The 24,607-nt window shown below is 46.3% G+C and overlaps 1 protein-coding gene across 21 annotated transcripts in view; it reads left to right on the top strand.

Annotated features, from left to right (window-relative positions):
• The first annotated feature begins 402 nt into the window (after window positions 1-402).
• The window catches only part of LOC113913790 (protein Ycf2-like), a 39,238-nt gene continuing 15,033 nt past the window's right edge, over window positions 403-24,607 (top strand). For 17 of the 21 annotated variants that reach the window (XM_027578037.2, XM_027578021.2, XM_027578018.2 and 14 more), the window contains exons 1-3: window positions 403-2,188; window positions 3,578-3,633; window positions 7,797-8,076. In XM_027578037.2, coding sequence (XP_027433838.1) covers window positions 478-1,623 — 1,146 coding nt within the window. In that variant the 5' untranslated portion in view covers window positions 403-477 and the 3' untranslated portion in view covers window positions 1,624-2,188; window positions 3,578-3,633; window positions 7,797-8,076. Of the gene's footprint in view, window positions 2,189-3,577; window positions 3,634-7,796; window positions 8,077-20,879; window positions 20,935-24,607 lie in introns of all 21 variants that reach the window. The other 4 variants (XM_027578022.2, XM_027578017.2, XM_027578038.2 and 1 more) reach the window with 3 other exon arrangements.

Genomic DNA, 24,607 nt, shown 5'->3' with positions numbered 1-24,607 from the left:
CACCCGTTCCTTCGCAGCTGCGCCTTTTGATTGGGTACCGGGTTCACCGTGAGCGACACCATTGGCTGCAACGCCTGTCGTTCCTTTGCTTGGCCCCAGCTTTTAAGGGGAAGCGCGTAACCCAGGGCCGGGAACGGGCGACAGTATGGGGGCTGGGGTCGGGGGTTCTGGGGTTACTGAGGTCTCGAGCCACGTCAGCCCCCGCCCCCAGGCTGGCAGTCTGTCGCCTGCCGCAGCTCCGGGCAGTGCCTTCCAACCGCCTCGCGCGGTCTGCGCGTGCGCACTAGCCAGGTCGCGCGCCCTCCAGGCGGTGGGCGAGGCGGTGGGCGAGGCGGCGGGCCAGTGGGCAGGGTGGCAGGGTGGGAGGGTAGGGCGGGGTGGGGAATGGGGAGGAGGGGTGGGATGGTGGACCAGGGATAAGGGTTAGGGTCAGCGTCTGTGGAGAAAGGAGTTCCGTTAGAATTTTCGCTCTGGGGCATGAGGGATCTGCGGGGTAAGGCGCACAGAGCCGTGAGGAGACGCCGTAAGGCCCGCGGCCAGGGCGCCCGAGGCCAGGCCCGGGTCCACGGGTGGTCGCACCTGGACCCGGGAAGCAGAGGGGCACAGATGCTGCGAGAAAAATTGTGGGTGCCCTGGAACGGGCTCATTGTGATCGGGAAGAGAATGGATCTCCTGGGTAGAAATACACAAAAGCCTAGGATGTGCGACCCAAAGCTTGACTCTGAGTACTGGGGACGAGAAGATGTGGAAAAAATGGTCTTGAAAGCGAAGTCAGGCCAAAGTCAGGAAAGGATGGATGTGAAGCTACTGCACAGTGTAGCAAATGCATTACGGGCTTCAGCAGGTTTGGGGAAAAACAGCCCAAAGGAGATGGGGGGAAAGCAAGAAATTAGAGGCAAAATAGGCGCTGAATCCGAGAGTGCACGGACTACAGCAGGGTCTAGGAAGGGGTCTGGCTTTAAAGAGAGGTTGAAATTTACTGGAGTGGGGACCGGAGGAGAGGACTTGAGATCCAGACCACATACACTAGGGCAGAATGAGGAGGAGCTGAGGTCGAGTGGAGAGGAGCTGAGATCGAGTGGAGAGCAGCTGAGGTCGAGTGGAGAGCAGCTGAGGTCGAGTGGAGAGAAGCTGAGATCAAGTGGAGAGAAGCTGAGATCAAGAGGAGAAAAGCTGAGGTCAAGTAGAGAAAAGCTGAGGTCAAGTGGAGAGAAGCTGACATCAAGTGGTGAGAAGCTGAGTCTGAGTGAAGAGAACCTGAGGTCAAGTGGAGAGAAAGAGGGATCCAGGGGAGAGAAGCCGGAAAGTAGTGGAGAGGATTTGAGATCCACCGGAGATAAACTGCAGTCAAGTGCAGAGAAGCTAGAGGGTTCAGGAATGGAGAGCATAACTGAAGAGACAACTGAGAGAATGGTAGAAGTTACTGGTGATGAAAAATGGATTAAAGTTCCTGGTGCTGAGATGGAAAATCGTTTTGAAAAGGCGGAAGGAAGTGACGAAGAGCTGGAAGGGACTGAGGAAGCAATGGGAGTTGAGGATGTCTTGGGTGGAGTGAATGATGTTGCTGATGAATCTGTTTCTATGGAAGAGAAAGAGGTTATAGATGAAGGTAATGGTGAATGAGGCAGATGAAGGACTGAAGCTAATGAAGGAACGAGAGTCAGATAGAGGGTGTTGCCAGTCAAGGAGGAGAAATTAGAGCCAAGCAGAGCATTACTGACTCTGAAGAGGTAAATATGAGAGAGGTAAGGAGAGCATGGGGATGAAGAATTTGTAAGGGTGAAGGTGGAGGCTAGGGCCAAAGGACATGAAGAAGAATGAGAAGGAGGGAAATGGGAACATTTTGAGGAGATAGAAAGGATCTGATAATGTCTTGCTATGTCGAGGAAAGGTGGAGATTTTTTTCTTGGAGAAGAGCTGTGACTGAAGGGCTTGTTGGGAAATGTTCGAGAAACGGATTTGGGAGGAGCTAGAGGATTTTGTTTAATGTGTGGTTGGTTTATAAGATAGAGAAGAATGCATAGTGAGAAAAATGGGGAATTACAGCAGGATAAAGGGTGGATAATGAAGGTTGTGAAGGAAGATGCAAGCTGGAGCGAGGAAAGAAAACTTCTGAGAGGATCCTGAAGAGGAATGAGGGGCTCCAAAGTGACACAAGCAAGAGAAAAGAAAGAAGTGAAGAAAAAAAGTAAGAAGTCAAATCCCATCATAATGATTATGTTTGTTGGGTTTTGGGGTTTTAAAGTTATTTCCTTTACTCTCTCTGTACGCCCCTCTCCCATGTAAGCTAATTTTACAATCGAATGGGACAGGCCTCTCGCGGGGCCCTATACATCTGGACCAAGCCCATCCTCATGGATCTATCCTCTACCTAGCCTCCAAATGTAGCTGGAATAATGCTGGGCTCGCTTCACCATGATCACCATTTCCGTGGGTTTCCCTCACCTCCACACATCAAATTTGAGTTGCTCAGACTTGATATGAAGATACCTCAACTTTTTGTGTTACTGCCGTTTCCATCTTTGACTTGGTTATTCATCTAATCACGCGGACTTTTCCCCTTATGTCAGTCTCCTTTGGGGCTTTCTCCTATGACTTCCATATGCCATCCATCATCTACTCTCATCCCAGGGAAGAGAGAAGACTCCCTGAGTGCCTACTGTCAAGACATCAGCATCAAAACTTAGGCTCTTAGATCCTGTTTGTCTCTTCGATAGGGATATAAGAGGTAGAAAAAAAAACAGCCATGGATGGTTTGGATGAAAGAAATATTTCACCCTTTTCCCTCCATATACCTTTTTTTGGGAGGGGAGAGAGAGTGGCAGTAGGGGGGCAGAGAGAGAGGGAGAGAATCTTCAGCAGGCTTCACATCCAGTGTGGAGCCCATTGTAGTGCTTGATCTCACGACCCTGAGATCATGACTTGAGCTGAAACCAAGAGTCAGACACTCAACCGACCAAGCCACCCAGGTGCCCCTCCCCCATGTACTTTTTAAAGTCTATAATATTGGGGCGCCTGGGTGGCTCAGTCAGTTAAGTGTCTGCCTTCAGCTTGGGTCATGATCCCAGGCTTCTGGGATGGAGCCCCACATCGGGCTCTCTACTCAGTGGGGAGCCTGCTTCTTCCTCTCCCTCTGTAGCTCTCCCCGTTTGTGCTCTCTCTCTCTCTGTCAAATAAATAAATGAAATCTTTAAAAAAAGCCTGTAATATTTCTGAGGAGTAGAAACTTCATCATATCATAAATATCATGACACAAATTTATTATAGGCTCATGTTTTTTAGTTGTTTTATACATACCCTTTGCTGATTTTCCCCAAAGCCTCCAAAAGATCTGTAAACCCCATGCCATATTTTTTGTTCATGTAGTCAGACCTAATGATAATTCACCAATTTCATTTTTTTCCCTGGCAATTTCCTTCTTTGAGTCCTTTATCCTCTGAGTCTGATGTAGAGTGGCTGTGTTCTAGGCTTGCCCCATTGCTGCTCTCCTGGGCTTCTTAACACTTCTTTCTGTTTCTCTGTGTTGGATCTCCTACTGCCTGGATCTTAGATCTTCTCCCTCTTTCTTGTTTTACAGCCTCATTTTGGCCAACCACATCATCTAATAGCTTCCAGAGAAAGAGACCATGGGAGGTAAACTTTGTGACAGCTTATCTGCCTGAAAATATTGATTCTTCTCTCATATTTGATGGATTTATTGCAAGTCAAAGAGGATAAATTAGAGCTAAGCATAACATTATTGACTTTGAAGGGGTAAATATGAGAGAGGAAGGGAGAGCATCTGAGTCTGCGAGGAGGGAATGGGGATGAAGAGCTACGAGGCTCGAGGTTGGAAATATTTTTCCCTTAGAATTGTAAAGGCAGGGGCGCCGGGGTGGCTCAGTCGGTTAAGCGTCAGCCTTTGGCTCAGGTCATGATCCCAGGGTCCTGGGATCGAGCCCCGCTTTGGGCTCCCTGCTCAGCAGGGAGCCTGCTTCTCCCTCTCTCTCTGCCTACTTGTGCTCTCTCTGTCAAATAAATAAAATCTTTAAAAAAAATTGTAAAGGCATTGCCCCACTCTTTTCTAACTTCTGAGTGTTGCTGTTTATAATTGCAGTTTTGTTCTTAAAATTTTTTTTTTATTCTGTGGATATGACCTATATAAATTACTTGTTTTCTACCACTCTAATGGCTCACCCTGCCCTCTCCTTCTGTTTTCTTTCTTTTTTTTAAAGATTTTATTTATTTTATTTAAGATTTTCTTAAGATTTTATTTATCCATTCATGAGAGACAGAGAGAGAGGCAGAGGGAGAAGCAGGCTCCCTGTGGAGCAGGGAGCCCAATGCGGGACTCGGTCCCAGGACCCTGGGATCATGACCTGAGCCGAAGGCAGACGCTTAACTGACTGAGCCACCCAGGCGTCCCTCTCCTTCTGTTTTCCATGGTTCTACTACAGGACATTGGAGCCTGAGTTAGAGCTCTTATCTTTTTTCTACTTTTGTCCTTTTTTTATTCTACTCTCTGAACAATTTCATTAATTTTATCTTGTTATCCTTTCTATTGAGTTTCTTTTTTTAAAATTTCAACTCTTGTTCATTGATTGCTTCTTTTTTTTATATATATATAGCACTTCTCTTTTTTGTTTTGTGTACATGTTCTCTTAGATCTCCAAGGAAGAATTTTTCTGTTTTTAGGTGTTCTGCTTTTCATATTATTTCCTCCAAATTCTCCTCCCCCTTTGCTGGTGTGTGTGTGTGTGTGTGTGTGTGTGTGTTGGAGGTTTTCCTAAAATGTTTGATCTTACTCTGGTGCACAGATGGGGCTTGTTAATTGATGGTCTTCATTCTTTATTGTTTTATATTGTATTTATCCTTTTATTTTCATCTTGATTGGGTTTGGAGATAAACACATGTATGTGTTCAATCTGCCCTGTTTGACAAAAAGTCTTCTCCGTTACATTTTGATTGTTTTTAATTGAATTCTTAAGTGTAACCCTGATTTTCATCTTGAAGGTAACTTGTTATTGCCTTCATGAATTTTCCTGTGTGAAAGTGACTAGCACAATGAACAAATAAACCTCAGTGCACAGCAAACTCTACATCAGTTACTATAAACATGCTGTGAGTGCTCTCATCTTTGAAAAAGCACAAAATTTCTCTTGACTCCACATTCCCCTCTAGCTACTGCCCCATTTTTCTTGCTCCCTGTGGTAGGCACAAAAGTGGCCCCCCAAAGATATACTCACTTCCTAGTCCCAGGAACCTCTACATATTACATCATATGGCAGAAGAGTGAATATTACCTTACATGGCAAAAGATGTGATTAAGTTAAAGATCTTGAGAGGAAGAGCTTATTCTGGATAATCTGGGTGAGCCCTAAATGCTATCACAAGCATCCTTACAGGAGAGAGACAAAGGAGATCAGATATCCAGAAGAGGAGGAGGCCATTTAACCCCAGAGGCAGACTGCAATGATTTGGCCACAAGTCAAGCAGTGTCAGGAGCCACCAGAGGTTGAAAGGGCAAATAATGGATTCTTCCCTAGAGCCTCTGTAGGAACTGTGCACAGCCTTTGCCAATACCTTGATTTTGGATTTTTGGCCTCCAGAACTTTATTCTCCAAAGAGAATAAATTTCTGTTTTTTAAGCCATGCAGTTTGTGGTAATTTGTTACAACAGCTCTAGGAAACTAATACATTCCCTTTACAGCAGAATTGCTCCCAAAAGTAGTCTATGCTTACTTTTTCTGATCTTCTCCATTCCTTTTTATCCAACTTCTTATATTAGACATTTAAAAATATACAGAAAAATTGAAAGTTTAGAGCAATTAACAACTAAATATTCTTTACCTAGATTCAGCAGCTGATAACAGTTTGCCCTATTTGCTTTGTTTGTATGTACTTCAGCACATATCTCCTAAGAATGAAGACATTCTCCTCCATATCCACTACCTAAGTAAATTAAAATCATTTTAATTTAATAAATTAAAAATTAAGAATAATTTCGTAGGGGCACCTGGGTGGCTCAGTCAGTTAAGCATCTGCCTTCGACTCAGGTCATGATCCCAGGGTCCTGGGATCGAGCCCCACATTGGGCTCCCTGCTCAGCGGGGAGCCTTCTTCTCCCTCTCCCGCTCCCCCTGCTTGTGCTCTCTCTTTCTCTCTGTCAAATAAATAAATAAAATCTTGTAAAAAAGGAAAATTCCCTAATATCATTTAATATTCAATATATATTACAAATTCCTTCCATGTCCCCAGAAGATCTTTTATAACCTTTTTCCTTGGCCCAGCATCTCATCAGGGCTAATATGTTGAATGTGCTTAATTCTTTTTAATCTACATTAATCTCCTCTAATTTTGTTTTTTTCTTTGTTTGTTTTTAAAGATTTTATTTATTTATTTGACAGAGAGAGAGACAGCGAGAGCAGGAACACAAGCAGGGGGAGTGGGAGAGGGAGAAGCAGGCTTCCCGTCGAGCAGGGAGCCCGATGCGGGGCTCGATCCCAGGACCCTGGGATCATGACCTGACACTTAACAACTGAGCCACCCAGGCGCCCTCTAATTTTGTTTTTAACAAGCTTGATTTTTTTTAAAGAATTCAAGCCTATTTGCTTATAGATGTCCAGTATTTTTTATTTATCTGATTGTGTCTAGATGGTGTCATTTAGTTCATTCTTCTAACCACTGTAGTTTTTATGTACTGGAAGTTGGAGCTATATAGGTCCTGGCTTCTTTCTCTGTAGGACTTATCACCTTCTGACTCCAAGTTTCCCTTCTGTCATTGTTTATTATCTTTTGCCTCTAGAATGGAAGTTCCATGAGGGAATCAATGTGTGCCTGTTGGGTTACCTATTCTAGTCTGCTGAGTAACCAACACATAGTAGGCACTCAGCATGTATTTGTGGTATGAATTAAAGTCACATTCAGTGATTTTACCTGTGTCAATACTATGTAACATCTAATGAGAAATTGCTGTAATAATTTACCCTGTTCCTTAGAATATCTCACCTTTTTTAAAGGCTCAAATGCCTGAAAATGTCTTTATTCCATACTTGAGGTTTGTCTAGGTATAGAATTTTCCCTCAGAAGTTTGAAGGCATGCCCCTTTGTTTTCTCCCTTCATGCATGGCCATTGAGAGTCCACCTCCATTTTTATGCTTGAGTCATTGCACTCGACCAGGTGATCTGTGTATGTAGTCTGCCTTCTTCTCCCTCTCTCTGTTATTTTGGCTTATTTATTGGTCCAAAGTTTATAGATCGCTCTCTCTTCCATGCTGTAGGAACTCTGATCCCACAGTTGGACAATAAAGTAGAGATACTGGGTGTGGGCAGAGTTGTAAAGATAAGCTACAGAAGGCTCAAACCTGGTAGTAGGATCTTTTTGGCAAGTGATGATAGCTAACAATTACTGAATTCTTAGAATAATCTGAATACTTTCATAGGTACCATGCTAAGCACTTTTTACATGCTCTCTATCATTTAATCCTTCTAACAACTCTCTGAGACAGGAACTATTACTCTGTCAGCTCTGCTAGCTAGAAACTGCCAGGGCCATGCCCTGAGCCCAGGCAGCCTAATCCCAGAGCTGTACTGGAAACCACTTTGATGAACTGCCCCCTCTGTTTGTATTAGAAAAGCCCCGCTACTCAGTTCCCAGCCTGCCAAAGCCAGGCCTGTAATCCTGCCCAGGGGGTGGGGAATGAGGCTGGGTAACAACCCTTCCGTTTATTCAGTGAAGCTTGTTGAATGAGTGCTTCAGTGGCAAGTTTTTATGAACATAAATGCCAAAAAGCAATGATGTTTGTTTTCTTTCCCAGATCTCTGCCTTCCCAAGATCATCTACTCTTAGCCTCCTCTGGTGAATCTCAGAGCACTGAGAAATTGTTGCCTCTTTGATAGGCGGCTTACATAGGCATGAGATCAAGACAGCTGTGTGGGTCTCTCAGATGGCACTGCACAGCATATAAATCATGAACCAAATAACCAGACTTGTTCTTGGCTGGATTACATGTTCTCCTGAGATACCAGAATCATTCCACCGAGGCCATGGAAAGAAATAGTGAAGATCAAGACACCATGACAAACGGCAGCCACCTTGTAAGTACAGATATTTTCAATCATCTGGGTAGCTAGAACTTTGTATATGTAATATCCTTTTTTACTAAAATTAACCAAAGTGAACACGTTTGAGGGAATTGAGGACTCCTGAGTGATTTTATGTATCTCCAGTATACATCTTTCTTTGGACATTCCCAAAGATCCCTGTTTCTTGCAACAGGCTGTGTTAAAAAACGAAATTATTGTTTGGCTTTTGTCAAATGCCCCCTTCGCTAGTCCCATTAATTCATTCAGCAAACACCAAACACTTACTGTGTGCCAGTTGGGAATGCAACAAATGTGTAGGACCAGGTTCCTGCCCTTGGCCTCCTATCTTGTGTTGAGACAGACATCTCTACAGGTAGATGTCCGTGCATCATGAGGGTAGGAGGGTGCTATGTACTAAGTGTGGTGGAACCGCAGAAAAGGGAGGGCCTGGCCATGAGGCTGGTTAGGGGGGCAATCAGAGGAGGCTTCCTCATGTTGTTGACCACTTGGGGCTGGACTAGTGAGAAGAATGGTGAGAAGGGGTCAGCACTGGATGAGGAGAGGGCAAACAAACATTCACAGCGGAAAGAAGAAGATTGCTGACCATGACAAGGGACTGCAGAGCTCACTCAGGAGAGGGCAAGAACAGTAGTTTGGGACAGCTGGAGCAGAGGGAGTATTATAGAGACTGGCAGAATGTGAGCTTGGGAGAGCCTGGGGATAGCCTTGAACGCAGGAATAAGGAAGTTAGCCTTTGCTCTCTAGGTGACAAGGAGAATGACACCACGAAATCTTCGCTTTACACAGTTTACCAAGCTGAGAGGTGGAATCAAGTGGGTGCAGCATGAGGGTGGGTCAGAGTGAGGTGCTGAGTAGGTGCTCAGTAAAGCAGGAGATGGGATCATTAGATCATTATAACGAACAGTTCAAGATAAAGATGTCAAAGCTATGAACTAAGGCAGAGAAAGTGGGGGCAAAAACCAGAGGATAGATTGTAGAAGGTTTCAGAAGTCCGAGTGAACAGGATTGCTAATTAATTGTGAATAGATGGAGGCGCCAAGCTTACAGATAACAATAGCTGACATGTATCATCCAGGCTTATTCTGTAGTTAGGCACTTTGCATGCAGTATCTTTTTAAATCATAATAGCCCTATGAAAGGGGTTGTATTCCGCTTTTTATAGGAGAGGAAGTTGGAGCCTGGAGTGGTCAATCAAAGTGACAAGGCAGGTATATAGTGTGGTAGTAGTTAAGATTTGAACCCAAGGGAATCAGCACCCTTAGCTACTACCCAGTAGCGTCAGCAGCTGACTGGATTTTGGTACCAAGTGATTGGGAAGTGAAGTGACCATCTCAGGAAGCAGTTAATGAGTGACAGATGAGGGCCTGGAACCCACTGGAACCAGTTCTTGTCCCCCCACCACCCCGAGTTCACAAACAGGCTGCTGGGTACCACATCAGGTCATAGCCATGTTGTGTTTGGTTTATAGAATATTTTTTAAAAAGTTTTTAGAACTAACTGCTAACATTAAAAAAATCTAGAGATTCACATTAAAACCTGCTGGATTATCTTGAAAAGTGACAAGATCTGGCCATACTGGGCCCATATAACAGCAACCTTTGCTGCGTCTTTTGTGTTTCCTTCAGCTGGGGCCTGTGCCCCCCAGTTGGCCAGAGCCCACCAGCCTGGGATCCATGGCCACCTCTGCAGGTACCTGAGTTTGCATCTCTCTGCCACAAGCTGGTCCAGTTTTATGCTAGGCTGTGTTCTGTGCATTTAATCCTGTGTCGAGCCCAGGCTTCCACTGATGGTTAAATACTCTTTTCGAACTTTAGGGAATATAAGATAAAAACAGCAACATGTTTTGTATTGTTTGTTTTTTCCCTTCATACTGTGGGAACTGAGAAAAAATAACTACTGCTCACACTTGAGTGCCCACAAGAGGAGGGTGACATACAGGTCATGCAGGGCGAAGGTGAATGGTCATAGTGCCTGAAGCCAGCACCAGGTAAAAAGAAATATCAATCATACCATGGGAAATGGCGGACATACTGGTAGCTTTACAAATCATGCTGTGACTTTTTTCTGTTTAGTTTGTTCAGTAATTAATTATTTGCTTGAATTTTGAAACTGTGTACTTTAGATGTATTATAAGGAAGATTTTGGGGAAAATATGCATGCACGTATACATGCCTGTGAGATGTGGGTGGGCCATAGCTTACATTCCATCGCTTGGAATTCTCTGCAATTTCAAAATGTTATTTTTTAAGTTTGATGATTTATCACAGATTTGAAAACATGTTTCTGTACACTTAAGTTAACATGCAAGTCACAGGATGGCAAACAGGTTTTTTTTTCTGTATTAAATATTTTGTGACGTCTAAGATGTAATAGTCCCAGTGGCAGTGGTCAGGTTGGACAAATGACAGGTTTTATGCTTGTGTGTTTGTCTGCAGTTTGTAAACTACACTTAGAGACACAGATTCAAACAGGTGCAAGAAATAAAGCTGACATCGGAGCTTCAGGAGTTTTGACTCCTAATCTGTGCTCTTTGTGGGACACCGGAAAAATCGTCCTCATGCCCGGCTGCCCGATTCAGGAACTGGGGGAAAGCAGCTGCTGATGAGCTGCATGAATTTCTCAGAAGCCTCCAGGCACCATTCTCGGGTGGCCAGTGGGTCTCAGAGGTTCACTGTCCATCTCTAAAGGGTCATCTGTACTATCAGACCACAATGACCCAACTCTCAATAGGCCAGCCCTGCAGGCTTTTCCCTGGGAGCTAGACATCCACATACAAGGCTCCTATTGCAGATCAACTCAGTCTCTGGAGCCATTTGTACACGGTTAATGCTGGACTCATGACGCCACACTGCTGCTCCTTGGACTTTGACCCCTGCCCAGCACATTCTCCTTCCTCCTTCCCCTTCCCCTCAGAGACTCCCCGCCCCTGACATACACACCCAGGGTGGGACCCCAGCATGTGTTTTAGCCAGTTCTTCAGTTCTTGTCCGTACCACTCAGAAACCATGGTTTCTTATTGATATCATATAGACAAGTGCCTGATACTAGGTACTTAGCCCCGTGCTGACCACCGGGGATACAACAGACAAGTTCCCTTGCTCCTGGGGACAAGACCAGCATGCAGGGATTCATTCGCGAACCAGGTGGCACTTTGTTTCAGTACTAAAACAAGTGGTATTTTGTCTCAGTCGCATTATAATTTCATTTTTGTAGTGTGGCCTAAAAAACCTAGGCTCCCCCCAAAAATCAGCCAAATGCATGGTAAAATTTGACTTATTCATTCATTTAACAAATATTTAGTAAGCACCTATTATTAGCCAGATGTCAGGACTATAACAGAGGACAAAACTGTCAAATACCCCTATTCTCTTGGACCTTACGCTATCACAGAAGGAGACTGAAAAATTGTATCAATATGTAATCTGAGCTGAGAATTTTGAAGAAAAACCAAGCAGGGTGAGGGAGAGAGAATGACCCAAGGCAGGGGTAGGGGGCCTGCTCTTTGAGGTAGGGTGGCTAGGAAGGCCTTTCTGATGAGGTGACTCTAAGCAGGGCCCAGCAGGAGATGAGGGAGAAGCAGCAGTTTGGAGGAAGTCCTTCCCGGGGCGGTGGGGGGGACACAGGGGCAGATCCTCCAAGTGGCCAGTGGCCTGGCCTGTTTGAGAAAGAAGTCACCAGCTGAACTCCTGGACTCCATTTCCTTGTCTGGAGGTCTGCGGGCTTGTTGGGAGGAACGGATGAAATCATTTATAGAAATATTTATGTCCACCATCAAGCACTGTGTAAAAGTTGTCCTCTTTGTGTTGACTTTGTCAAATTTTTGTAGCGTGCCTAAACCATCAGGATTATAATTATTATATTACAACTCTGCCCTTTCCTTTTTTTTATTACTGTGGTGAAATTCACATAACATACAATTATCCATTTTAAAGTGTCTACTCCAGTGGCCATCTAGTGCATTCACACTCTTATGCAACTACCACCTCAGTCTAGTTTCCGGCTTTTTCATTATCCTACTCCTAAGTTTTTCATATTAGTTTATGTCACCAGTCTCGAAAAAAGATCCGCCCCCCCATGTCTGACTTTGTCCTGTTTCTGACTGGCCTTCACCAGTTCCTATGACTCATCCATGTGTTTATTCAACAGATATCGAGTATCTACTATGCAGTAGGTACTATGCTAGGTAGGTACTGAGGTCACAACAGTGACAAAGGACACACAGGTTCTTGCATTTAGGGGACTAATAATCTAGTGGGGATTTAGACACTGAATATATAATTACCAGAAAATTAATTTAAATTAGATCAATGCTTGGGACGCCTGGGTGGCTCAGTGGGTTAAACATCTGCCTTCAGGGGCACCTGGGTGGCTCAGGTGTTAAGCATCTGCCTTCGGCTCAGGTCATGATCCCAGGGTCCTGGGATCGAGCCCCGCATCAGGCTCTCTGCTCTGCGGGAAGCCTGCTTCTCCCTCTCCACTCCCCCTACTTGTGTTCCCTCTCTCACTATGTCTTCTCTGTCCCATAAATAAAATCTTAAAAAAAAATAAAAATAAAAAAATAAACATCTGCCTTCAGCTCAGGTCATGATCCCAGGTTCCTGTGATCAAGTCCTGCATCGGGCTCCTTGTTCAGTGGGGAGCCTGCTTCTCCCTCTACCTGTTGCGCCCCCTGTTTGTGTTCTCTCTCTCTCCGACAAATAAATAAATACATCTTTAAAAAAAAGAAAAATAGGGGCCCCTGGGTGGCTCAGTCGGTTAAGCGTCTGCCTTCGGCTCAGGTCACGATCCCAGGGTCCTGGGATCGAGTCCCACGTTGGGCTCCTTGCTCAGCAGGGAGCCTGTTACTCCCTCTGCCTGCAGCTCCCCCTGCTTGTGCTCTGTCTCTCTCTTTGACAAATAAATAAATAAAATCTTTAAAAAAAAAAGAAAAATAAATTAGATCAATGCTTACATAAAAAAATGCTTTGAAAAGTGTGTTTAAAACATTTGTGGAATTATTTTTTAATTTTTAAAAAGATTTTATTTATTATTTGAGAGAGAGAGTGTGTGAGAGGAAGCAGGGGGACAAGCAGACTCCGCACTGAGCTTGGAGCCCAATGTGGGGCTCGATCTCAGGACCCTGAGATCATGACCTGAAATCAAGAGTCGGACGCTTAACTGACTGAGCCCACCCAGGCTCCCCAGTATTTGTGGAATTATTAAAGCTACCAGCAATGAGATACCACTAGCTAGTAAAGCTTAGGCTAACACGACTGTATTGTTTTTATAATTGTGTCAGAGACACTGGAAAGAAAGATCACCTCAGGGAAGTGACCTGGATTATGTTAGGGCAGAGAGTGGGAAGGCAGGCTAAAGTAAAAGCAGTTGTACTTCATTCATTTCCTCCTGATAGCAATCTGTTGAGGTCTGCCCGGACAGCTAGTGTTAGCACTGCGCCCATTTTATAGATGTGGAAACGGAGACCTAGAACGCTGTGCCTTGCCTCATGCCACCTGGTGGGGATTTTATTTCGCTTTAGCCCTGGTAAAGCTGAGAAGCATTTTGCCCTATAGGGGTCAGTGATGCACCTGGTTGGAAGAAGACCTGCAGGGCTGGTCGGCCTCCACCCAGCCTACTTGGTGTGTTCCAGCCTTCCAGGAGAGGGCACTGCTAGGCTGGCCTGGGAGTCTCCTCGCCCGACCTCCTGGGTCCCGGCCTCCTGCAGCCCCGCCCCCCCTCCCCCGGACTCCTGACCCAGCCAGCTCTCAGCACCCTCCGGCCTTTCTTGCACACTGATGCGTGCATCTGTGTTTTCCTGGATGATTGTTTCTTAATCACGCTGTGGAATAACAAATCATGGCTGGGAACCCAAGTTACCTCAAGTGATGAGCCTAGTGATCACCAAAACCTAGGTACAGCCCCCGGGGAAGAGAGCCACAGAAACTGCTAGCGTGGTCCTCGCAGCCACGTGGTCCGGCGGTGGCCCGGCGGGGCCAACACTGCACGTCTGTCATGTCGGCGCGCTCGCCGGGTTTCTTTAGGCAAGGTGACCTGGCAGCATTCCCACCCCACCCACAGCTAGTTTCGCTTTCCCAATGTTGTTAAAAAGTGCCTCCTAACTGAAGTAGGGTGGTTGAACAGGTTCCAACATTTTACTTAATTTTTTAACATGGCCATTTGAGCTGGCTTCCTTCAAGTGGGTCCCTTTCGCGGCTCCTCAGCAAGATGCCCACAACTGTCCTCTTTGGCATTTGTCCAGAGTCCAGGTTCTGGTAGCTTTGTGGCTGTGGTTTAATTTTAACCATAAAACCTTCTTTCAGAATAATTACTTTTTAATCTGGAAAGAGCCAGTTTGATAGCGAGCAGTAACACCTCCTGCCCCGGGATTGAGTAGACCCAGTTATGTTCATTTACTGCTGATCCCTCTCTTTTTAAAAGGGGAGACTGTCTGCCTTCAGCTCGGGTCACGATCCTGGGGTCCTGGGATCGAGCCCCGCATCGGGCTCCCTGCTCGGCGGGAAGCCTGCTTCTCCCTCTGCCACTCCCCCTGCTTGTGTTCCCTCTCTCGCTGGGTCTCTGTCAAGTAAATAAATAAAATCTTTTTTTAAAAAAGGGGGGTGGGGAGACCGATTTGGTGGGAAGAAAGGAAAATGAACATTGTGGATAGGGCAGTTTGAAGGACTGTTTGAATGTCTGCCTTAATCAACGGTATAAACGCCGGGTGTCCAAGGAGAGTGGGCTGGGGGGAGCACCGAGGGACAGGATGACTTGGAGACACCTGAGCGGGCCCTCGGCGGAACGCAGCGGAGAATGGCTTCTCGGAGCTGTCCTGCGGGCATCCACGTGGCATCAGTTTTCCGGGAAAATCTCAGTTCCGGAGACAGAAGACACACTGGCCCTTTCCCAGGTCATGCCTCAGACGGCTGCCACTTCTTGGTTCTGAAAATATGGTCACCAGAGAGGCCTGTGGGCAGTGACAGGTGTTATCCCCTTAGCAGTGAAGCCGAGCTGGGATCCCCCAAGCTCCCTGCACTGGTGGGGATACTTCCGATTCCTTTTTTGCCTATGATGCAGGTCCGTTGGTAATAATTACTTGTATTTGTAGGACATTAAAGATTTTGATGCAGAAAGGCAGAAACCTGTTATCAACCGTTTTGCAGTTTAGGTGGCAGACTTCTTTTTTGGTAATTAAAAAAAATCAAAGATGAAAGGAATATGGAATATGCGATGGAGGCCAAATCTAGAAAAAAATGATTTATGCCAGTCCCAACTGAGGCAAACACATTTGGGAAGACTTACTCGTTTTATAGAAAGATTCATGCTTGGACTTACTTAAATATGAAGCTCTTCTGGTGCATTTCAGTAGGAGGGAGGACAGAAAACCTGGAGACTAACTATCACAAGCTATTACCAATGGAAGATGAGTCTTAAGTGAAACTAAAGGGTCTGATTACCCAGCAAGTCAGGAAGGGTTGAAGCTTCCCTTTAGAAAAATCTGACCTTGCACAGACTCTTTTAGGGGCATGTGCAGGAAGCCAGGAATAGCCACGCTGGCCTGATCAGACAAAAGCTCCTAAATGCAGAGACTGTGCCTTTCATGGCCCCTCGCTGCTGGAGTTACTGGTTCACAACACTCAGTAAATGTCAGACTGACACATTTATTGGTTAGATTTGATGCACGTCGGGAGAAAGAGCTATCCACTTGTGACCTAATCTGTCATAGCATCAGAACCCGGTGTTTCCCATTTCTCTTGTCCCTGGAGGAGTATTGAAGAAGAGAAAAAAATGCAAGTTTCATGTGCCCAGAGGAAAAAATTCATACAGACATAAATTAAAACAAACAAACAAACAAACAAACAAAAAACGGAAAAGAAAGAAAGCCAAGCTAATCTGGGATTTCAATCACCACTATGAAGGTGTTTCTGTTTCGTCATTCAGTTTCTAGCAGGGCCTCTAGCTCAGACCTGTGCAGCCGTGTCTCAGGAAACTCCTTCCCTGTTTAGGCCCTCTCCCTGCCCCCTGGGCTCAGTTACTCATTTCGACCCGGGCTGCCACATCCCAAGACACCCTTCTTTCCTGAGTCCTCCCCATGTACCTACCAAAGGCAGAGGGGTTGGGTGGGGTGATGCTAGCCTTCCCGAATGGCGCTGTCTCCCACCTAGGAAGGACTTCTACTTGGTGATGCCCTCGAGGAGCCCTGGGAGGTAACCAGGTGGGCACTGATTCAGTGGGGAGAGCACAGATGTAGATGGGTAACTGGTGGAACTGGTGGAGCTAAATCAGCCCAGGAAAGGGCGGGTCTGTATCTCCACCTGGTTCGGGGCTGGCAGGGTAGCGTCTGGAACTTTGGCAACATGACTTCTTAGGATGTCATGATGATTTTTCCGAGAGAGTCCCTTGTCTTAAGGTTTTTACTCATTCAACCAGCACACACAGGATTGGGACTTTCCCTTTGTCTCGGCTATATCCTCCGAACCACAGGAAAACCCATGAGGATGATAGGGGCAGAAAAATAAAAACTCACAGAGGAGGCTCTGCATACTGGGGTAGATGTCCGAAGTTGTGGGGGAGGGGCGCCTGGGTGGCTCAGCAATTGTAATTAAGCAATTGCCTTCGGCTCAGGTCATGATCCTGGAGTCCCGGGATCGAGTCCCGCATCTGGCTCCCTGCTCGGCGGGGAGTCTGCTTCTCCCTCTGACCCTCCCTCCTCTCATGTGCTCTCTCTCTCATTCTCTCTCTCTCAAATAAATAAAATCTTAAAAAAAAAGTTGTGGGGGATTTGGGGTTAGCTGTGGACTGAGGAGTCCACCTCGGGGCATGAGAACACTTCTGCGTTATTGGTCGGTGAGAAATTTCCTCTAAATAATTTTGGAGAGAAAGGAATGGAATCAAGGGCTTAAGTTGGAATATATGAGGTTGACCTAGTTCTAAGGTTGGCTGTCTGTTTAATTAATAGATCGTTCCATGGTGTGGGATAGCAAGGTCACGCGCGGCCCCGGATATTAGCAATGCTGTCCTGGGGCTTTGGAAAAAGTGGTGACAAAGTATTCAGCTTCAGGCTTATTTTTATCTAAGTCCCTGGGCTGGCATTGATCAGAAATAGAGTAAAATATTGAAGTGGCATCCCAGATATTGGTTCTAAAAACAAACTGGCTGGAAAGGGTGAGCATCTTAGGTCCAGCCAGGGTAGCCATGCTCCAGACCAGTGACATCACCCACGTGTGCCTTGTGGGAGCACCTGCGGTTGTTTTGGATTTGTAGTCCTATGTGGGCCAACAGTGCTGACAGGGTTATTCCTGTGTTAGACCTACCCTGTCAGCAAAACACTGTTTATGTGATTCGTTTGCCACATTGTGGCACATTATGCACAATCGAAGTTCAATTAAATTAAGGTTTAGAAATACTGTAGGTAGAAAAGGCTAGAAAGCACTATAGCAAACAAAGATTACTGAAATTAAAATGCTTTGAATTGGAACATTAGAGAAGCTTGTGAATTTGTAGGAGTTAACCAGGATGGGTACCATCTCTCACAAGAAGCATCTAAGTTCCTAAAGGATCTCCGCGCTGTTTAAGAGGTATTTCGGGTAGCCGGGGGCAGACCAAGGAGGGACAGCAGGAGATCAAACCTCACAAAACTTTGAATGCCAGGAGTTATCTCCCTCCACAAAACCCTGGGGACTGAATCATTTGGGTCAGTTGCCTGTGTGGGTAGATGGTGAAACTGTGAGGAAGAAGTCCTTGGAGCGGAGTCTGGAGGAAATGTTCAGGGATGAGCACCCTATAGCAGCCTCTTTGATGTCAAGGGTGAAGTAGTTGAACTCCAGACCTCACTACAAGATATGAAGAGTCACTCTGAATTTATAAGCTCATTAAACTTGTATTTTGGACGGTCTACACGTCCGGCTTTAGAGAAAACACATAGCATGCTCCAGCCACACCTTCTCAAACCACTTAGCTGACAGTTTTTGTTCTAATTACTCTAGTGAGCGTCTCTGTTATTTACAAAGTTTGAGGAAGGCAGGCCAGGGGGTGTATTTGTGTTTTGGTACGCTTTTTAGCATAGAGGTTATCAAATTCAGCCATCTTTTGTAGTCAGTCTGAACTGTCAGATTACCAGAGACCGCCAGAGTAGAGGACCCCCACCACACACACACACACACACACACACAGAGTCAGCTATCTGTTTCACTTGTTAGGGCCGTAGGGCCAGGGTCCATGTTTTTAAGTTTGTATGTACTTCTTTTTGTCATTAATTTTTTTTATTGGGGTTCATGGGGTTTGATCCCACAACCCCGAGATCATGATCTGAGCTGAAACCAAGAGTCGGATGCTCCGACTAAGCCACCTAGACACCCGTTCACTTTGTTTTGATGAAATGAGAAGGCTTCTGCCCTTTTCCTTCCTTCTTTCTTTCCTCGGATATTAGTAGGATCAATGAGATAAAGGTCATAAACTACTTTGAATTACTTCCAGAAGACTACAGCCTGACTTGCTACTACCCTTGGATCACTTCACGTACCCCCACAGTCTAGGGCTTCCATCTGCTATCCTGGGGATGCCGCCCTAGAGAAAGCAGGAGGGGCTGGGACCCAGCACCACAGGGTACTATTGGTGGGAGCTGCTCATTCCTGACATTGGCATCAACACTCTTACCTCCAGAAATAGGATACATGGTAGTTCAGCCACGATGTCTCCTCATCACAGGGCCTTCAGTCACTTCTGGTGCAACTTGCCAGGCTAGATATTTCTAGCCCCTGTTCCAGGAACTATTAAAAGGTAGACTCAAGGTGGGATGATCTGGGTGGAACCTAGGAACCCAGGATGCACTCTCACAAGGTGTTTTCAAAGACGAGGCAGCAGGCAAATGGTGACCCCTGCTCCCTGGTGTGTTGAGATGCCAGAACTCTGCTGGGAGGCCACAGTGAAGCCCCACCTTCCCAGAGAACTCTGGCTCAGAACAGCCAGTTAGCCCAGGATCAGGGAACAGCAAAGTAACTGTAAACACTGTAAGCTAGATACTGTTGTGCTTCTTAGGCCAGTAATGCTGCAAGCTGCTGCGGATAGGCGTGCAGCCAGGGCCTGGGCAGGCAGCCCTTTCCAGACTGGCTCTTCTTGGGTAGTGGCTCTTCACTAGGGACTCTCAAGCCTCTCCTTCACCCTGAACCACTTTCCTTCATGGGTGGTAAAGGAGTTAGATTTCTTATAAGAAGAATATTAGATCTGTGTGCCCCAGAGGAGGAGGAACCACAGTGATCCTAAGGGTTATCCCTCCATGGGAGAGCCTCAAGGACAAAGGAATCTTCTAGAGACAATGTGTGTGTGTGTGGGGGGGTGGTTGCAGAAGGAGACTCTGGAGTGAGCCCAGAGTCCCGTGGGAGCTCCTTAAACCTTCATTGAGCCTGGCAGTGGGGAAAGGGAAATAGCAGAGGCTAAGAGAGATTGAGAAGGTGGAACAGTGGCCAGGGAACATGCAAGAGGAGAAATTTAATTATGCTAATTAACTAGACTAACTAAAAGGGAATATGGCATTTATTTGGTTGCCAAAAGGTGTCCTTAGCAGAAAAAAAATGTGTCCTACACTGGGGATTGACAAAGGTTTGGTAGCCAAGGTCTTGAAAAGGAGAGAAACAGCAAGTCTTGCAGCTATCAATGGGTCATTTCTGTGTTTCTGTCACCAAAATTTGCCAATTTGATGTCAAGTGACTCTTAGTGTTTGTACAAGCGTGTTTGTGCTATTAGATTGTCTTCTGAGCAATTTGGAGTGTTAAGAAAACATTGGCGAAGTCAGCAACCAACAATTCCAGGAGCTTAGGTTCCACCCAAGCCTTCCCAGGGAAGATGAGGCCCTTCCTCCTACCCTTCACCATGTGGCGCTCCTGTCATCCTCTGCCTGGACACTTGCCCTTCCTCAGGAGAGCTGGGCTCCTGCCCGGACATTTGTGCGTGTGCGTGCGTGTGTGCATGCGTGTGCGCGTGTGCGTGTGTGTGTGTCTACGTGGGGGAAGGGAGAGGGAGGAGAGAGACTTCTGCCCCTCTGTGGTGATTGCCACCAGTGGAAAGCTTCGAGCTGAAGCAAGGTGAAGCAAGAGTGACACCAAGTGCCAAGAATAGGAGCTTGCTGTGGCATCAGATGGTGTTTTCTCTCCTCAAATTATAGGAGCAGAAACATTTAGGTCCTGTCTGCAGCATTCACCTCAAAGAGAGGGTGACACGAACCTCCAGAGGCTGGCTTGATGTCCATATGGCGCTCTGTTCATTTAGATGAAGGGATTGACTCTCTGGTGATTAGATGCAGAACTGGGGCTTTGAGGGGCGCCCAGGTGGCTCAGTCGGTTGAATGTTGGACTCTTGGATTTGGCTCACGTCGTGATCTCAGGGTCTTGAGATCAAGTCCTGGGTCAGGCTACATGTTCAGCAGGGAGTCTGCTTCCCTTCCTCTCCCTCTGCCCCTCCCCCTCCCCTCGTGCTCTTTCTCTCTAAAATAAATAAATATATTCTTTAAAAAAAAAGAATTGGGGCTTTGGATAGATTTTTAAAATAAAAGTCAGGGTGAAATGTCTTTGTTGGCTAGAACATGATGCAGGGATCCAGGTTGCCCTTTCAACCCCAAACTGATCCTTCAGCTTCTTCTGGAGAATAAGAAGGACCACAGGTGGACCCTCCTTGCTGGTGACAGAGAGCTGTCAGGTTACCAAAGCGGGTGGTGGGTCACCTTTGTATGCAGGGAACAACCCGCTTCACTTGTTAAAACAAAACAAAACAAAACAAAACAAAACAAAAAAACACACTGACCCACTTCTCTGTGTTTGTTCTAGCGGCTGCTGCTGACTCAGGATCTCTAGGACCAGAAATCTACCCCGTTAGTCACAGGTGGGGAAGTAGGATGCATATTCTTATGAAATGGCCCTCTGGGAGGGACTGGGCACTTTGAGGGGCAGAGAATTCTGCGGGTGCTTAGAGAGGATCTCCCTGGTTCAGGCTGGACTTGCAGTGAGAGCCCTTTCTCAGACACCTCCCCAGGGGAGGAATATGGCCAGGTTGGTATTTGTCTTATGGCCAGTCCTTATTCTCAGCTTGAAGCCTACTTGGTTTCTTCCTTCTTGGGAAATAAGGAGGAAATAGTTTTGTTTGTCCAGGTGCCACCAGTCCAATGACTGATTCGGGCACACAAGTGTCTTCAGGGCGTAGTATCAGATCTGGTGCCCCCTGACATCTCAATTCCTGATCTGGGTGTGCTGTAAACAACAGGTTGATTCAAAACTGGGAGGCATTGGGAAACCCTTTGGGTAGGAGATTTCGCAATGAGATTTTGATTGGAAAAAATACAGTGGGGTGAGGTTCTAAGGAATAAAAGAGACAGAAAACACTCCCATGCTGGCTCTCGGCTAGATCGTGCAGATAAACAGAAGAGCCTAGAAAAGCCTAGAGCGGGGGGGGCAGCCGACAGGAGCACACGGCTGTCCTTGCCTCTTCCCCCCACCGATAAGGAGGCGAAACCACACCTGGGCCAGGCTTTCAGTCTAGGACATGTCAGCACCAGCAAGGTCCAGATAGATCAGAGGCCCCGCAGAAGAGAGAGGGGGCTGGGGGGCTGGGGGGCTGGGGGGCAGGGGGGCAGCGTTGGCAGCAGGATTAGGAGGAAAACTTAGTTACAGAAAGATCTGAAGAGGCTTGTTGGATAATTGAGGAGGGGCCTAGGTGAAGCAAGGAGTAAAGAAGCTCATGAACCCAAAGCTTCAGCGACCCCTGCAGGAGGCGCAGCCTCACATTGCGGACAGGTGGGCTCTAGCTCAGGACACCCCAGCATCGAGTGGCTCCGAGTAGCGGGTGCCTCTGACATGAAGAACGCAGAGGAAGATGCTGCCTGGATCCAGAACCACACAAGGGGGTTGCGAGAAGAAGGAGAAGGAAACCTGAGGAACAAGGAGAGGAAGAGCAATGAAACCAACTCCGAAGAAGAAAAAGAGGCAAACAGAAGGAAAGGCGGGAGGGGCATCCTAGAAGGAGCGAAAAAGAAAGAAAAGGAGAGTGAAGATCATGCTCCTCATCTGAAGGCCTTTGGAGTGGCGTGGTCAAAATGGAGTCTCCAAACATGGTCGGTACCCAGAAAGCTTGTCATCTGGTCCATAAATCCCTTTCATCTAGTGGGATGAAGAAAGTGGTGCTCTTTGAGGGTGTATGCTTGGCACCATACTGCGTAAAAACCGTGCGTGGTCCTGTCAGAACCAGCTAACCAGTTATGAATGAGAGGGGTTTATGATTCATGAGCGTGCCTACTACCTCCACCCAGAAGCCGTGACTTCCCTTGTCTCGTGCAGGGTGCGGACCCATCTAACCAGAACCACCACCCAGCCTCTCCCAGTCTCCTTAGATGACAAGCTGTGGCATCCTTGGTCCACCCAACTCAGCCCCCAAGCATCTTGCCAAAACATCAGTAAACAAGCGTAGGTAAAGGAAGTCACAGACCTACCTCTGTGCTTTGGGCCGTTTCTCTTCTTTCCTGGTGCCCAACACATGACTAACCAGGGATTTCTCATCACAGGCTATGTATTCTTTCCTTAGAGGGCAGTCAGAAGGTCTCCAAGCACCTTCCTCTGAGCTCAGAGTAAGTTTACTTTCTTTTGCTTTTTATATTCTATGACCAGGACATCGGTTTGCCTGAGCCACATGGGAATATTGCATTTCACCTCCAGCGTATCCAGCATTCTCAGCAGCCAGCGCGAACTTGACCAGTTTGCACTTGGCCTGCTTTCCTGCTAAGGCTGAGCCAGAGATGAATGTTATTAACGACATCATCTCACATTTGTTTAGGGATTCATACCTCACAAAGCAAATAATTATCTTATTTAATCCTCACAATAATCCTCTGTTACGGTTACTTCCACTTTACAGACATTGAGTTTCAGAAAGATACAGTGTCTTCCTCAGGGTCAACTGGTAGACTAAGATGCACTCATCCTCTGACTGCAAATCCTCTGGGCTTTCTCTACAAGGTCATGGGTCCCCTAGAGATCTCAAAGAGCACAGTTGTGATTCCTGGATCTCTTTTCTGACCCCTAGTTCTGCACCCCAGGTGACCTCTGACATCAGCCTCCTTCGTACGTTTCCTCTGCCAAACACTCTTTCGAAGTCCCCCCGAAAGTTTTCATTGCAAAATCAAAATGGGATCATTGTAGGAAAAGTACAAAATATAGACAAACAAACAAGACAATAAAACCATAATTCCACCGAGTCATAACTCAGTACTATAAACGCTGTGTTTAGTCTTCTGTAATTTTTATGATGTACACGTGGACTTACTTGTGATTACCAAAATGTAAAATGGGCCTACCCATAACACTGTTTTGGAATCTGCTCTTTAAACTTACTATATTGCAAACATTTTCCCATTAGTAAATATTTTTATAACATCATATTTATTGAATGCATAGTATTTCATTATAATTCTTTTTTTTTTTTTTTTTAAAGACTTTATTTATTTTTCAACAGAGAGAGAGAGACAGCGAGAGAGGGAACACAAGCAGGGGGAGTGGGAGAGGGAGAAGCAGGCTTCCCCGCTGAGCAGGGAGCCCGATGTGGGGCTCGATCCCAGGACCCTGGGATCATGACCTGAGCCGAAGGCAGACGCTTAACGACTGAGCCACCCAGGCGCCCTCATTATAATTCTTAATGGTACTCTAGAGTTAAATATTTAGATTGTTCCTATTTTTTCATTATTATGACCAGTTTTATGATAGAGTTCTATATCTGATTTTAATTTTCATTTCTTTAATTTTGAATGAAGCTGAATTTTTTCATATGATTTTTATCATTTAAAGCTCGTTCATGAACAGCCCATCCATACTATTTATAGCTTTCAATGGTGTGTATTTTCTTTTTTTTTATTGATATGTAAGAACTCTTTATATTGAGACTGAAATTGTATCTGCTAAAAACTCATTTACATCGCATTTCAATGCACCATTTTGAATTTGGGTACATACTTATTTCCCCCACTCTCCCAACCAGACCATGGATGCTTTGCTTTTTTTCCTCTACTTTTTCTGTAACAAGTTCCCTCCAAACAAAGTAAACTTGCGAAGGGCTCCTCCTCCTGTGGTCACCCCCACAAGCACTCTGGCCTCCTTAGGGAACGCCATTCCTCCCCACCTAGGCACTGAGGCCGGTAAGGATGGCTCCCATCCCTTCTGCCCTGACCTCCAGTTCCTTACCGCCTCCTTCCCTTACACCGGCCTCTGGCTGGGAGCAGGGAGGGTGGTGATGGTGGACCCCTGGAGGCTCCTGCATAATGCTTCAGAAAACCCTGACGTGAGCCTCTCAGAACCGCTGGGAAAATGCTGGAAGAGAATGCTTGCGGGGTGTTAGTATTAGAAGAGAATCGTCTTGTGGAGGAGGAAGTATTAGGTGTCTTGTGGCAGGAATGGAGACAGCCCCACTCTCCAAGGGCCCCTCTTGCTTCTGAGCAAGGACCTAGTGGCAGAGGTGGCTGGCAGCGAGCCTGCGGTCCTCCTGAGTCTCAGGCAGTCCGCTCCTTTGCCCTGTA

Source organism: Zalophus californianus, chromosome 11 (assembly GCF_009762305.2).
Source record: "Zalophus californianus isolate mZalCal1 chromosome 11, mZalCal1.pri.v2, whole genome shotgun sequence".
Taxonomy (NCBI): Eukaryota; Metazoa; Chordata; class Mammalia; order Carnivora; family Otariidae; genus Zalophus; species Zalophus californianus.
This window is presented reverse-complemented; position numbering and strand designations above follow the sequence as displayed.